General features: G+C 31.3%; 1 protein-coding gene across 1 annotated transcript; it reads right to left on the bottom strand.

The window, feature by feature from the left end:
* Positions 1-1,324: 1,324 nt before the first annotated feature.
* On the bottom strand, positions 1,325-5,125 carry HELRODRAFT_185950 (hypothetical protein). The gene is made up of 8 exons (XM_009027687.1): positions 4,990-5,125; positions 4,519-4,538; positions 4,212-4,289; positions 3,574-3,720; positions 3,037-3,105; positions 2,817-2,876; positions 2,457-2,641; positions 1,325-2,175 (listed from the first exon to the last, which is right to left on the bottom strand). Exons 1-8 carry the CDS (start codon positions 5,003-5,005, stop codon positions 2,154-2,156), a joined length of 597 nt encoding a protein of 198 aa, XP_009025935.1. The 5' UTR covers positions 5,006-5,125; the 3' UTR covers positions 1,325-2,153.
* Between the last annotated feature and the right edge of the window lie 11,714 nt (positions 5,126-16,839).

Here is a 16,839-nt window from a genome sequence, read left to right as displayed (position 1 = left end):
AGTGTAAAATATGCTATATCATACATATGTGGTATATGTATGTGTGCGCGTGTGTGTGTGTGTGTTACCTGTATTGAACTGATAAATACAGGTATAACTTATTATATTTTTATAATTAGTATAATACAATTAGTTGTAAATTATGTATTTAATTGAGTAAATGTAAAGTTTTGCTAAGTATTTAACTTGTAGAAGAAGAGTGTGTTGTTTGTGTCTGCCTGCTGTGTGTGATTTATCATTATTCTGGAAATTTAATTAATTGTTTAAATGAATGAACTGTGTTTTCTTGAGCTGGAATGTCTAATATTTGTTTATACACTGTGTATAAGATTGTGTGTGTGTTTGTGTGTGCTATTTTGTGTGTGTGTCTGTATATGTATATATATATGTATATATACAAATGTGTTATTTTGTGTGTGTGTGTGTGTGTGCTACTTTGTGTGTATGTCTGTATATGTATATATACATGTATATATACAAATGTGTTATTTTGTGTGTGTGTTTTATTGATACCTCTGAAACAATTGCTGTAAAGAAGTATGAATGAACTTTAACCTTTAATTAATCACTTTCTGGTTACTTAAAACATTAAATAGGATTATCCTATTAATGAGGTAATTTGATTGTACATATGTTTATGCAAATATTTTGGCTTAATGCTCATTGGCTGGCTGGTTTGGAATTGAATGACAGTGATTGGTGGATAAATGACGCTAGAATAAATCTCGCGCCTGATTGGCTGCGTCATTTTTTGGTTTATTATTTGTTTATTATACGTTTATTCTTTACTATTTGTGCACGGTTAAATTTTTTTTTTTTTGAAAATTCGTTTTTTACAGAAAAAAAACTCTATAGACGGTTATTTAATTTTTTCATTTGCTTTTGTGTTAAAATTTCAATTATTATCCATGGTATCAGTACGTGAAATACAAATGAAAAGAATACGTGTAAAAGTGACTAACAATGCCCACCTGCCCATACCGCATTCAAATGAATGAATTTCGTAATCTTTCCGATACGATAAAGACGAAATGTGGTTAGAAACAGTAGAGTGCGAATATTGTAGTAGTTGATATGATAAAACATTAATTCACTACTCATAAATCATCTATCAGGATTGTTAATACCGAAGCAACGTTAATACCGGTACTGTATTCGAGATACTTTTCGAGATATCGGTATCCTCGATACGATATCGGCATTACTTCGAGATATCGGCAATACTTCGAGATATCGATATACTTCTCCGATACGGTATCCGTGATACTTTTCAACATCGGCTTTGGTACCCGTACCGGTCACGGCTGTAGCAGTAACAATTGAATGGAAGTCGTCAAGAAAAGAGATTTATTCAAGTGTAAATCCGTGTTTTAATTTAAATAAATTAAAATATAAATCAACCGAAAATAGGTGTTATATCCTAATAAAAAGATAAAAATCAAGAAATGAGAGCATTGAGCCTGTCTTATTAACGAAATATTCTATAAACTAGAAAAGTGATTCTAGAATTAACGTAATTTAAGTTTTTAAATTAAACTTTTAGGTGACAATTCATCTATGAAACGAATATTTCTTACATCAGAACTAGCCAGACAGATTAACAAATAATTCATAGTCCATATTCGGAAGAAGTATGTTACTCCATTCAAACGAGCGGCTACAACATGGCTCGATGGTTAAGGCGTCTGGTCTTGCTGTTGCATAGTGACCAGCCTCGATCGCAAATGAATGATTTGAAAAGTTAAAAGTTGGAAGGAAATTAATAACACGCACACATATACATATTCGTACTATATATCATAGTTGTTTTGCCCAAATTTACAGAATATATACAACCGACGAAGACGAATAATGTATTTAATGGCAAATCGAAACTTTCTGGTGACGATAAACAAATAATAATAATAATAATAATCAAAAAAGCAACTTAAATAGTAATCATAATAATAACCATAATTGTAATATATATATATACATATAAAAGACAATGCAGACATTAAAATCAATGGATACTTGGCAATAGAATTAATGGCTGAGATGATGTTGAAAATAAATAATAATTATTAATAATATAATTAATAATAATAAGATAATGATAATAGTAACAAAAGTAATAATAATTATGACGATGACGCTGTGAACTGTTTATTCCTTCAATTTCGCAAGGCAGCAAGTCTGTGTGTGAGTGATTGAGTGTAAAAATAAGGTTGAATCTATGAAATTTATTTAAAAATGTAAAAATTAATAACTACTATTAATTTTTATCATCATTTCATTTTTCTATAATAATAATTATTATTAATAACTGCCATGAACTATTTAAAACGTCAATGGAAAAACACACGTAAATAAACACACACACACACACACACCCACACACACACACAAACGCCTACTAGCACACGCACATAAACAAACAAAACAACAAATATATACTAAAAAAATTCATCCTAAACCTCTTTTCCAACTGATCTTCCCTCTCCCTATCTGCAGACTTGATAGTCGAGGTGTGCGGTTGTAACTCGGCCAGTTTTTCCGATATCTCGAGGTCATTTTCGGCAGCCACCTGCCTAATTAGTGCCTCCACCTGGTCTTGGGGGGTGCTCAGAGTCGTGGCAGTCCCCATGGCGTCTTCTACTGTCTGTGGGTGGAGACGTTGATGATGACGATTTTGACGATAAGGACTACGATGACGACGATGACGATGATGATGATGATAATGGGATGATTATTATTTTTAAAGAGGATGATGATGAGGATGATGAGGATGGTGATGAGGATGATGATGAGGAGATGACGAGACGAGCCAAACTCACTGATGTCCTGACATCCAAATCTTGAAACTGCTGCTCAAACTTTTCCATTATTTTCGAGACCTTTTCCGATTTATAATTAATTAATTAATTAATTACAATTCCTAATTAATTATCTCTAACACTTCAATCATTTAAACTTTTCATATAACTTCACAACCTTCAAACTTTGCATACAGGTCACAGACCAGCAACCTTCACAAACAATCAACAACCAACTAACCTGTTCTAGATTCATAGAGGCCAGTGCTCTGTCTAACCCTTTCGTGACCTCGCCCATCTTCTTGGTGACCTTAGGTCAGTAAATGGAATGGATGATTTGAAAATGGTCATCTAAAAAAAATTATCTCTTTAATCGATCTGAAGTAAGATAACAAACATAACACTACAGAACAAACATAAAAACACAGACATACAGCTTACAAACAAACATAGAGACAAACAAACACATAAACTAACAAACAACATATATACAAACAAACAAACCAACCAAACAAACGAACAAACACAAAAACAAACAAACATACAAAAAAACAAACAAACAACATATATACAACCAAACAAACATACAAACCAACCAAACAAACCAACAAACAACATATATATGTATACAAACAAACATACATACAAACAGACCAAACACATACCCAAACATACAGCTTTTCTGAAAATCGTTTATTTCATTGAAAATAGACAATAGTCAAACAAACATACAAACAAACCAACTAAACCAAACAAACCAACACACACACAAACATACATCTTTCATGGTCATAGCACTTTGAACTTTGGAGGTAACGGCATCGACTCTGGCAGCCATTCTTAAATAATTCAGTCCCTCGTTCTTTTTCCTGATCGCATTCTCAGCGTAAACCTGGGCTGTTTCTACATTCTTTGTCTGCAATGCCTGATTAAGTGAAACAAAGAATTTCTTTCAACTTAAAAGTTATTCATTAAAAAATTTGTTATAATTTGTTTGTTGTAGTTAATTTCTCTACAATAGAACCTGTTAGAAGTTATTTACCATTCTTTAGCTGTATAATTTGATTATTTAATGCAGAAATTCTGTTAGCTAAACATGTTTTTATAAATATTACACTACAGCAATGTACCTACTACACTGATATTTCTGTTTTATTAATTTATCTTATTCAATTTATTTGAAATTTCTACCATAATTGTTACATTAATTTTGATGGGAAAATCTGTTATGTGCGGTCTTATATTTTGTCTATTTGAATTTAATTAACTTATTTATTTTAATGCTATTTATTCATAAATATTTCAACAATGAAATATTAATAATGGATAAATTTGACATATAAATTAAATACAAAACTAATGTTAATTTGAATAAAAAGTTTATCACAATTTTTTAAATTCTCTCAATAAACAGACCTTTTTGATTTTGGCTTCCTGCACTTTTTGTTCTTTCTCAGACTTTTTGGACATTCTTTCTAGCTGTTTGACTGTAAACTGAATAGATATTTAAAAAAAAATCTTAATAACAATAAAACAATTCACTAAAAAGAAACAATACATATTATTTATTGGCATTGGCATAATTAGTTAATTATAATATTTATATGACTTAAACAAAATTATTTTCAATTGAAAGAGTTAATTATTAATATTTGAATTTTTTTTAAAATACTGCTGGCAAATTATTTCTTTTATTATATATACAATAAAAAAAAATAATTACTTTTAGATTGAAAACTAAATCTGAAAAAGAAAAAAATAATAATTATGATTAATTGATTAAAAATTTCAACAATAATGGACAGCATCATGTCTTTTAAATCAATGTCAGTAAAGATTTTCATTACAGATTAATTTAATTTACCCTATCTATTAACTTTACTTTATTTTATTTTATCAACTTTAAACTATAAAGTTTTAAAGAATTACTTAGTCTAGTTTCTAGTATTTACTCAAGTATTTACCAAAGAATGTCTAAAAAATTTCTTTTCACTTTTTTAGTCCGATCAATAAAACTTCAATAAAACATTTGCCACTAATTCAATTTAAACTAATTTTTAAAAAATTTTTAATTTAAAAAAATTTAAAAAACCACACAGGTGAGTCAGTTTCAGATGAGATATGTGTTGAAAACATTTAAAAGTATTTATTTAGTTAAGTTAAAAAAGTTGAAAAGGAAATTAATTAAAACAACCTTCCATCTTCGACATTTTGGAAACGTTAATCTAATTTTAGTGGCTTAAAAAGTGGATTTCAAAAGTACTTTCACGTAAAGTTTGTAACTGCTTGAGATATTTATTTATTTTTCAACAAAAGTTTGATGTTTGCGGTTCGATTTTTAAAATTTTATTTTTAAAAGTAAACTTAGGTAAAAGGTAAAAAGTTTTACGAGTTTATTGCATATAATTAGAATAAATAAAACGGCCTTCGCTCATTTTTGACGGTCGAACAAGAAGCTTATTTTCGGAGGGAAATTGGAGGGTGATTTTTTATCGCCCAAGTCAAAGGTTACGATCGTATATTTACTAATTTCGGAATATTGCTTTTATTTAAAATTTCAAAATGTTTTAAAAGGTGATACTAGATGCTGTATTAGGATAGATATTGCTGTATGACGGTTAAGTATCTTTTTGCATTTTAAATAAAAAAAATTTTTTGTGAACCACCAACAACACTTAACTCATAAACTGTAACAACACTAAACGACGACTAATTAGTAATTAAATTACTAAACTCTAATAATTAAACTAAAATTAAACTCTACTGATTCTAATTACTAATTGAAATAAATAACAGATAACACTAACGAACATTAACAGATTAGACTACTAGAAACTACCAACCACTACACTACTACATACTACTACTACACTAACGACTAACAGCACTTGTTCCTAAGATCCTAAATTCTATTGCTTGATTGGTTTTAAAATTTTTATTTACAATGCTTAGGTCTGGGAATAAAAAATATACTAAATTAAATAAATATATTAAACAACTTATCAATCAATTTTATAAAATAAACAATTTTGTAATTTGTTCAATTCAAGCTTCAAACTCCCCAAGCTAACTTACAATTTAATTAAAATTTATTAATTATGAGTGATTCAAACTAAATTTTTTTTCATTTAATGTTTTACAAAATATTCCTTATTTTTAAATTGTAGTACATGTTGTTATTAAATTTATTAAAGATAATGTGTGATTCCAGTGATTCATCAATCCATGACTTGTTAGATCATGATCATTCAGTTTTAAAGAATCCCCATCACCATAACCAATGAGGTTTGTAAAAATTGTACTTTTAATTTATTATATTTTATGCACTTAGAATGTTGTGTTATTAATTATTAATACCTCGGGAAACCGGGTCTCTGGACACAAAACGAAGATTGATTAATTATTATCATTAATTTATTAAATGCTGTGCATACCTATGGCAAGTAAATAAAATAATTAAGCATAGAAATAGCCACAATCAAATTAATTTATATAGGCATGAGTATAATTTGGATAATAATAATTAAAAATATCGGTATCATTGAAAATGGATAGTCATAAATAAAAAAATAAATCATAAATTGCTAAAAATAATAGTTCCAGTAAGATTTTGCCTTACACCTGCATCTTTTTTTCATTCTTATATTATAATAAATGTTTGTTATCAAATATATCAAGGATTGATTTCTCAATCCATGACTAGATTGAATGTCATGATCCTACAGTTCCAGAGGATCCCCATCACCATTAGTCAATAAGGTTTGTAGAAATCACCCCAGGCATACCATCAATGTTTTATAGCCACCTTTTAATGTAGTGTTAATAAAATGACATTGAGAATAGTTATTTAAAACAATCTTATTAAAATTATTGAACAGGTATGACAAGATTACTTTCTTAATGTCCTAGTGTGAGGAAGATGTAAGCCATTTGTCCAAAGATAATCATATGCCTTATGCCCATACAAATGCAGTGTCAACGCGAATGATTTTTGATCAGAGTCATATGTTCTAATTTTTTTAAACTTTTTCAGAAATTTTTCTGTTAATTTATTTGTTACATTAAATACTTGATGTGTATTTCATATAAAAACTTGATTATGCCAATTTAGTTAACTTGTTAAGCATTAATATAAAATTGACCCTACTTGTAATGGTGATTGGTATGATGATGATGATCCCAGTCCTAAGCAGGGTTTATTATTCACAATGTCATTATGCCCTTTCTAAGTTTTAATTAAATACATGGAGTATTGTTGAATGCATTTTATATTTTTTGTATAGATAAGAATGTTGCAATGTACAATGATGATGTGAATTGCTTCCTTGTGTAACAACAACAACAACAACACACGTTTAGACGACATTTTTCCCGAGATCGGGGGTTGCCGTTTGGCTACCTATGATGAAACCGAAATACCCCTCGACGCCATCCACATCTGTCACTCGCCTCAGTATCACGCAACCCCGCTTTCACCCTGTCCTTCTCTACCTGCTCTCTCTATCCCAATCGCGGACGACCCCTTCCTACCACTCCTTCAACCTCGAACTCCAACGTTCGCCTAATCCCGACCCTTTCATCCCTTCTCAACACATGTCCATACCACCGCAATCTCGATCTCCTTATCAATGTCACAATGTCCTCATTCAGTCCCATCATTGACATCAGCTCTGTACTACTCCTCCTATCCTTCACTTTAACCTCACACATCATCCTCACCATAGCTCTTTCAGCCCTCTGCAGTACACTTTCCTCCTCTCTCCTCAACACCCAAGTTTCACCACCATATACCATCGCTGCTCTCACACATGCTTTATATACCCTCCCTTTCATCTTCACTGACCATTTCTTTCCACACAATACCCCACCCAGTTCCCTAAATTTCATCCATCCTACACGAATGAAATTTAGGGAACTGCTTTCTTGTGTAACTGATGACATATAAATATAACTAACTTGAAAACATGGGAATGCTTTCTTCAGCATTGCCTTCCTTTCTCCATCATAACCCTTATAATCTTTATTACAGAAATGGTCACTGCATATTCTTGCATTTTTTGATGGAAGCCATTTGAAATCATTTATTTCCTGTCTGATGCACTTAATCCAATCGTTTTGCATTTTTACATTTTGAGAAAATCTGAAATTTTATAAACTGTTACAGAAACTTGTGCATTTCTTAAGTATTGCTTTTAATAATAAAATGGTAATCCATGATAGCATTATAAATTATAATAGTCTGTAAAATAAAATATATGTAATTGTAAAACAAAATAGTTCTATTCAATGAGTATAGGGATATTGTTACATTTATTTTAGTGTGAAGTTAATTTGAAAATAAACCTGTGAAAAGATGCATCAGAAATTTTCTCATTTCTATTTATTATTAATGCAATTTTTAATGCAACAGGTAGGCATGTTTGTGTATAACTACGAAAATGAAAATTTACTTAAAAACTAAATTATTGTATCTGATACGAAAATTAGTACAGAAACAAAAACGAAAGAATAAATGACAATATAAAAATTTAAATATTGATTGAAAGAGTTTATTCTAATTATATGGTATGGGCAATTCGTTGCGAAATCGTTGGAGGAAATGGTGTCTACAGTAGTTATTTTACTGCATGGTAGTTAATCAGCCGGTATAAAGGTTATATTCAATTCCTATCAAATAAATTTGACAAAATATCATACACAGGCAGAACTAAATAAAGAAATAGATAAATATATACACGTAGTTATAATACATTTATAATGTTGTATTTACACATTCAAATTGTACAATTGTGTTATGGTGTAGTTTCAAATTATTTTGAATTCTCTCGGAAAATTTTAAACGTTTTACTACACTATATATACTAGTTACTTTTATCAACAATTTAAAAATTTTATCAATAATTAAAAAAAAATTTCAAATTGATTTCATTGCGATATCGATAATGATTTTTGTGACCTGACTGATTAAAAAGCATCAAAGAAAGTTAAAATAGGGTGGAGAATTTGTTATATTGGGATATTCGTTTAAAAAGCGAGCTAAATTTTAATATAAAAGCGCTTATAAATCTATGCATATTGGCTCAGCTTGGCTTGGCTCGGCTTGGAATCGGATGTTAAGCAAGGTGTGGTCTTAAACTATTTTGAATTCTCCCCGTAAAATTTGAACTTCGTGCGTACATATATAGCAATGATTACTGTTGTTTTTATAATGAATTTATAAAATATATAAATATAGCGAGCAAAATTTTAACATAAAAGCGCTTATAAATCTATGCATATTGGCTCAGCTTGGCTTGGCTCGGCTTGGAATCGGATGTCAAGCAAGGTGTGGTCTCAAACTATTTTGAATTCTCCCCGAAAAATTTGAACTGCGTGCGTACATATATAGTAATGGCTACTGTTGTTTTTTATAATAAATTTATAAAATATATAAATATAGCGAGCAAAATATTAACATAAAAGCGCTTATAAATCTATGCATATTGGCTCAGCTTGGCTTGGCTCGGCTTGGCTTGGAATCGGATGTTAAGCAAGGTGTGGTCTCAAACTATTTTGAATTCTCCCCGAAAAATTTGAACTGCGTGCTTACATATATAGCACTGATTACTGTTGCTTTTATAATGAATTTTTATTATATATATATAAAGTGACCGGAATTCATGTATACAAATAATTAAATTATATTATATTAGATTATATGTTTATATGAAAAGCAATATAGCAGATTCAACCAGCCAACCAGAAAGTTTCGAAAGCGTTCGTTCGATGACTTCAATTTAGTACAGTTAGCATTGTGGTTAAGACTGTATAATAGTGCAGTATATACATTAAACAAGTTTTTTACTGATGCGAATGATTGAAATGATGAGAATGTATGGTTGAAACGAGTATAAATAGAGGAGCTGAGACAACATGAAAATCAGATCAGCATTCTGCCTCGCTTGAAGCAGTCTGTCTGATCTCATTTATTTTATTTTTAAATTTTTTTTATTTTTTTTTATTTTATTAAATAGAGTTATATAGTGTTATATAGAGTTATATAGAGTTCGCATGTTTGTAGGTGGTTTGAATGTTTGTAGGTGGTATTTTTTTAATTTTAGGTGGGTTCTTTAACGGTTGCTCATACATACATACATACATCATGTTTGTTTGTGTGGTAGTATTTAATGTTCTGTTTTACTCCTTTTTCTCTTTCTTCATGAGTCTTGAGTTAAGTTAATGAAGCATAGGTAGGTGAGGTAAAAATTAATTTATTATATAGGTAGGCTAGGGCATAAGGTAATTTAGTTACATAGGTAGGTTAGGGACTCCTATTCTTTTACTCTACTTGGTGGTGTGATTTTTGTTTTGTTTTTTTTCGTTTTGTTTCACATCATACATTCAGCAGGTACGCGGTGGTTCCTGGTTTTAGTGGGATTTTTATTGATTGAATGTAGAGTTATATAGAGTTATATAGAGTTATATAGAGTTATATAGAGTTATATAGAGTTATATAGAGTTATATAGAGTTATATAGAGTTATATAGAGTTATATAGAGTTATATAGAGTTATATAGAGTTATATAGAGTTATATAGAGTTATATAGAGTTATATAGAGTTATATAGAGTTATATAGAGTTATATAGAGTTATATAGAGTTATATAGAGCATAAATCCTATATAGATAGGATATATATAGGTTGAAGCTTCCAGAGGAGTTCATCGTGGACGATCAGAATGGGTCGTTCGTTCATTCGGTGGCAAAGAATGCACGCCCTGCTGGGGTACGTTTTACGGTTTCTTTGTGGTTCCTTTTTTTGCCAGTTGGCTGGCTTTACCGACGGGTTTCACCGCGGCTCGTTTTTCTATTTTCATTTAAATTAGTCAAATAAATAAGATTTTTCCATTTCATCCATTTTATTCAGGTTGAAGCTTCCAAAGGAATTCATCGTGGAAGATGTCAGGCTACGTTCGTTCATTCAGTGGCAAAGAAGATACGCCTGGCTGGGATACGTTTAATTCTTTTTTCTCTGCTTTTCTCTGTAATTTAACATTAAGTAAGAATGCTCACACGCACACGCACATACACACAATTACATTAAGTAGCTATATAGGTAGGTTAGATAGGCATAATTTTAATTGTAGGTAGGATAGATAGGAAGCATCCAACACTAATGTAGTTGAATAGGTAAGCAGCGTAAGTTTTTCTCTTCTATTTTTTCTCGCACCCACATTACACGCATCAGCGTATTATATACACACACACACAAATACATACATAATCACATATTAGTATTTGAGCGTTATTTTATTTTCATTACACATTCTAATTTATTATTACTAAGGTTGAGAGTAATTTAATTTCATAGGTAGTTAAAAGCAATAATTTAATTCTAGGAACAATCTTGTAATTTAAATTAAATAAACGCTGTAAGTGTATCGAGAGGTAAGTTAGTTATTAAGTTTTACATTATTATTATTAGGTTGGAGCCCAAGGCATTACGTAGGTGGTGGGGTGGGTGCCGAAAGGCCAATGAATTGGGCTCTTGAGTTTTGTAATTTTAGGTAAGCTAGGGCCATAATGTAATGAATAAGTTAAGGCTACGTTGTAACACACACTCATTAATAGATTTAGGGTTTAAGTTTTATATTATTACTAAGTTGGAGCCCAAGGCATTACGTAGGTGGTGGGGTGGGTGCCGATTGGCAAATGAATTGGGCTCTTGAGTTTTTTTGTAACTTTAGGTAAGCTAGGGCTTAATTGTAATGAATAGGTAATTTGAGGGTACGATAGCCGATAGACTCTGAATTTCGAAGTCTGTTGTCAGAGGTAAGCCTTGGTGGCCAGTGGTGTACCGGCAATGGTTTACTATCCGGACGGCAATGGTTTACTATCTGCACGGTAATGATTTACCATGCGGCACGGCCATAGTCTACTACCCGCACGGCTTCCGGACGGCAAATGGTTTACTATTCGCACGTCAATAGTCTACTATCCGCACGGCAATGGTTTTCTATCCGGTGCCCTGGCTGTCGGTGAACCTCTGTGCAAGGAGGGAGAATGAAGGGGGCTTTCGACTATCGTACCATTAACAATTTAATATAGATTAGTTAAGGTAATTGAATAGGTAGATAGGATTATTTTTATTAAGCAATTTGAGATGCAGGCACCGCTAAGCTTTCTGATGAGAATCTACTCTTTCTCTATCTTTCTCCATCAACACGGGCTGTGTTTCAACAACAATCTCGAGGAGGACTGGCACAAGTTTTGGAGGACAACGTAGGAACCGAACCGCATTCAACATTCTGCCTTTGTCGAATGGACGACGGTAAGTTTTTTTTACATTTTACTTACTTTATTATTTTAAAATTTTATTTATTTGACATTTTCATTTTATAATTTAATTTTTTTGCTTCTAAGATTCTAACATTCATTTACTACTACACAAATAAAAAAATTTTGTTTACAGAATGAGGAGAGGTGGGCAGTGGTGGGAGCGTCAGCACGTTTTAGATGGTGGTCTCATGATGATTTACATATGATGATGGTGGTGTAGGAAGAATCAGCTCGTTGGCTGTTCGACTGATACTCTGAAGTTCGGATGGTATTTTGTGTGCCGACCGGATGGTGGTGGTTGGTGCAGTGGAAAGTACAGTAACGACGATTTTTGAAGTAAGGTTCAGTTTCGTGTTTTATTTTTCTCATTCGTTCATTTTATCACTCAACCTTTTAAATTATTCTTCTATTAATTGATTCGTTAATTCATTCTATTCATTAATTGAATCATTGATTTATTAATTAATTCATTCATTCACTCATTCATTCAACCAATTATTCAATCATTCAGTCAATCATTTATTCGATCGTTCCTTTGTTCCTTGATTTACTAATACGCTATTAAAAAATGTCTACAGAATGATGAGAGGTGGGCTGTGGTGGGCATCAGCACGTTTCAGATGGAGGTCTCATGATGATCGTTCCGATGACAATTCGAAGATAAAAACAACGACAGTTTTTGAAGTATGATTTAGTTTCTTTTTTTAATTTTTCTCATTCATTCATTTTATCACTATCTTTCAAATTATTCCTCAGTTAATTTATTCATTGATTCATTCTATTCATTCATTAAATCATTGGTTGATTAATTAATTAGTTAATTTATTCATTCAACTAATCGTTCAATCATTCAGTTAATCATTTATTCGTTCGTTCCTTTGTTTCTTGATTTACTACTTCGCTAATTAATAAAAACTTGTCTACAGAATGATGAGAGGTGGGCTGTGGTGGGCGTCAGCACGTTTCAGATGGTGGTCTCATGATGATCGTTCCGATGACAAATCGAAGATAATGTTAAAGGTAAATTTGTTTTTGTCTCATTGTACCTTTGAAAGTACTCGAATTTGAACAAAGATTGAGTGTTATCTTAAAAAGATAAGTTGCCTATTTTTTCCAATTGCTTGTTTTTTATTTTAGTGAATTAATTTTTTTTTCAATTTATTTTTCAGTATCCGGTCAAATTCATTCCATCGATTCGTGTCAGATGATGGTCGGTGCAATGGAGGTTCGTCGGTAGTGAGTGAAGTTTCTGGAGAGTGCGCGCCCGCACATTTACATACACACACATCAATACAACACATACATACACAACATCCATTCATTCGGTGTCGTTGTTGCTATGTTTCTCTTCAACTTTATATTTTCTTTACCGTGAACCGGGCTTTAATTTAATTCATAGGTAAGTTAGGGACTGAGATGAGTTAAACAATTGTAGGTAGGCTAGGGCTTAACATTAGTTAAAAAGCTTCAAGTAAAATAAAAACGCTAAAATATGTTAAATAAAATACTTGAAACATCTAAAGCGAGAAATACAAATTTGTAGGTAAGTGAGTTTAGTCAATGTTTATAAGTAAGCTAGGGCCCTAAGAGTAATTTTATTATAGGTAGGTGACTGACTATTATTCTTGCGACTTCTTACTAGTTTTGTGTGATGTGTTTGTTTTCGCTTCACAACACCACACCAACAAAACAAACTACATTTCATTCTCGTCGTCGCCTTAAATTGTACCTTTTTGAACAATCTTTTTAATAATGTCTATTTATTTATTCATTAAATGTTGACTGGCTTCTAGTTTTTTTTTAATTGGTTATATAATTTTTGGATATTCCTTGATTTACTTTGTATATATGCATGTATAAATTATTTCTGTTTAGTATGTTGATTTAGTCATTATGATATGTTGTGAACTGTTCTTACTAAATGTTCATGTTACGTGGTTTATTATCCTTCGAGAACTTCTAAGGAGTGTGTTTGATAATAATAATAATGGATAATTATTTTTATCGGTCGATATTTTGTTATATTTGTTTATTTAAAATACGAATTTTAAAAAAAAATTGACATTTTAAAATTTTAATTAACCGTCACTTTTCATTTTTGAATGAATTCAAATAAAAGCAACTACTGTGTTTTTCTTTCTTTACTAAAATCTCGAAATTGTTTGTAGATCTGTATGGTTAACTGTTTGTTCGAGTTTGAACAGCCCTTGCAAATTTTTTTATTTATTTTTGTTTTTATTTTTGTTTATTTGGTTCATTCAATTTAGTTGATTGATTGATCGGTTGATTGATCGGTTGGTTGATTGATTGACTGACTGACTGACTGACTGACTGACTGACTGACTGGCTGGCTGGCTGGCTGGCTGGCCGACCGACCGACTGACTGATTGTTTGATTGTTTGATTGATTTATCTCATAGTATTGTATACATGAAAAAAATTCCGATTAAGCCAACCTACGGCTTCAGTACGCCACTGTTTTTCACCTGACAAAAGCAATTTCTATATTTTTACTGACAAAAATAATTGTGATATGAATATATTGATTTATTTAAAGCATTATATGTACAAAAAGTGCTATCGTAAGAGTTCTATGAAACCCTGTAAGCCACTGCTGTAAGCCAACGTATGATTTCAGCAGCCAGTTTCTTATGGGCACCAGCAGAATGTAAAATATTCATTGAATATAATGAAGATAGTTGTTCAAATAACAATTTTGATTTATTTAGGCCGTTTATTTTATAAGCAAACCAATTTTTAACATGATCGAATAGTGTAAAAAAAGGGTGACTAAAGTTCAATCCTACTAAGCCAACCTTCGGCTTCAGTAAGCCACCGGATTTCACCGGACCAAAAGCAATTTTTATATTCAAATTAACAAAAATAATTTAATAATACATAATTCTATTAATCATTATTAAAATTAAATAAAATTACTACAATGTTTTTAGCATATTAAATCAAGTAAATATTTCATTTAGCTTGCTCGTTAAAATCCGTGCAATTTCGTAAGCCAACAATCCAAGCACAACAAATAGCCCGACCGATAGATCGAATTGATCGATTAGTCCTATTATTCTAGTTATGTGGTTTGGAGCAAGGAGAGACATTACTGAAAATAATTAAAAGTTGAAAAAATTGAGGTTCTTTGCATATCCCTGCTTCAACCCATAAGAAGGTGTTGTATGCTGGTAAATAGCCCCACCCTTTGTTTATTGTACTCACCAAACTTATATTAATTTTAATATTATTAGTTATTGATAGTAATATTCCGTCTCATATTTTAAACAGAAAAAAATGTCAATAACTGAATTTATGCAATAGAATGTTCAATTTCCTTAGAAAACCATTTTATTCCAAATTAGATTACCCATCATGATCTTCAACCCTTTACAAGTTTACAAGTTGAGTCTGCTTGAATGGACAAGTATCTTGACAAGAAAGATACTCAGATAACGTCGAAGTTGCAACTACTATTACTGCTACTACTAATACTACAGCTTCTTCTTTTGCAGTTTGCTTCTACGACTACTGATGTTGTTGCTGCTACAACTACTGCAGCATAGAAATTGAGAAATAAATTCAACAACAAAGTTTCCATGCGATGAATGCTTCTCCATAAGTGTTGAATGAGTGAGAAAGTGAGTAAGGGAGTTTGAGGTTGAGTGAGCGAGTGAAAGAGGAAGAGAATGAATGAATGAAAGAAAGGTTGAATAAGAGTAAATGAGTGGACGATTGAACGATTGAATGAATGAATGAATAAACGAACGAACGAACGAACGAATGAATGAACGAACGAACGAACGAATGAATGAATGAAGCGGGCTTGCAATCCGATAACCGATATGAACTATTTTCAGCAAAGTAGAAAAACTTTGCTAACAAAAGCCAAGAAAAAAACAAAGAAGAAACTCAAATAAACACGGGAATGATGAATTACCACTAAAAAAAAAAAAAAAAAAACTGAATTTTTTTTTATTCGTTCTTTCTGCTATTTTGATGTTAAAAATATGTTACATCAACGTGTTTTTGTTGATGTAACTGACGTTAATGCTGTTGCTGTCATGTCGTTTTTGTTGTTTTGCTCATGTTCGAGTTGTTGTTGTTGTGGTTTGTGCTGTGTTTTTGTTGTCTGTGTTGTTGTCTGCGTTGTTGTTTGTGTTGTTGTCTGTGTTGTTGCCTGTGTTGAAGTCTGTGTTGTTGTTGCGTTGTTGTCTGTGTTGTTGTTTGCGTTGTTGTCTGTATTGTTGTTTACGTATGGGCTGTTGTATGGGTTAATGTTCTTATCTTTCAAATTATTTGTTGTTTTTTTCTATGCTGTGTTAGTTTGTGTGCTGTTTTTAGTGTGAATGTTAATGTTTATTGTTTATTGTTTATATTATTATTATTATTTATTATTATTAATATTATTATTATTTTATTTTATTTTTTGCTAAATCTATCCTGCCAAAATTTTCATTGCTTTAGCGGCTGTTTCTTGTTGAAGTGGATCTCAGTTCAAAATTTGTGTTGATGTCGTCTTTGTTGTTGTCGTCGTTGTTGTTGATGTTGTTGTTGTTGTAGTTGTTGTTGTTATTATTATTATCGTTGCAGTTGTTGTTGTTGATGATGTTGTTGTCGTTGTTGTTGTCGTTGTTGTTGTCGTTGTTGTTATTATTGTTGTTGCTGTTGTTATTATTATTATCGTTGCAGTTGTTGTTGTTCTTCTTCTTTTTCTTGTTGATGTTG

This window comes from Helobdella robusta, assembly GCF_000326865.2.
Source record: "Helobdella robusta unplaced genomic scaffold HELROscaffold_50, whole genome shotgun sequence".
Lineage (NCBI taxonomy): Eukaryota > Metazoa > Annelida > Clitellata > Rhynchobdellida > Glossiphoniidae > Helobdella > Helobdella robusta.
Note: the sequence above shows the minus strand (reverse complement) of the source record. Positions and strands in the feature narration are given on the sequence as shown.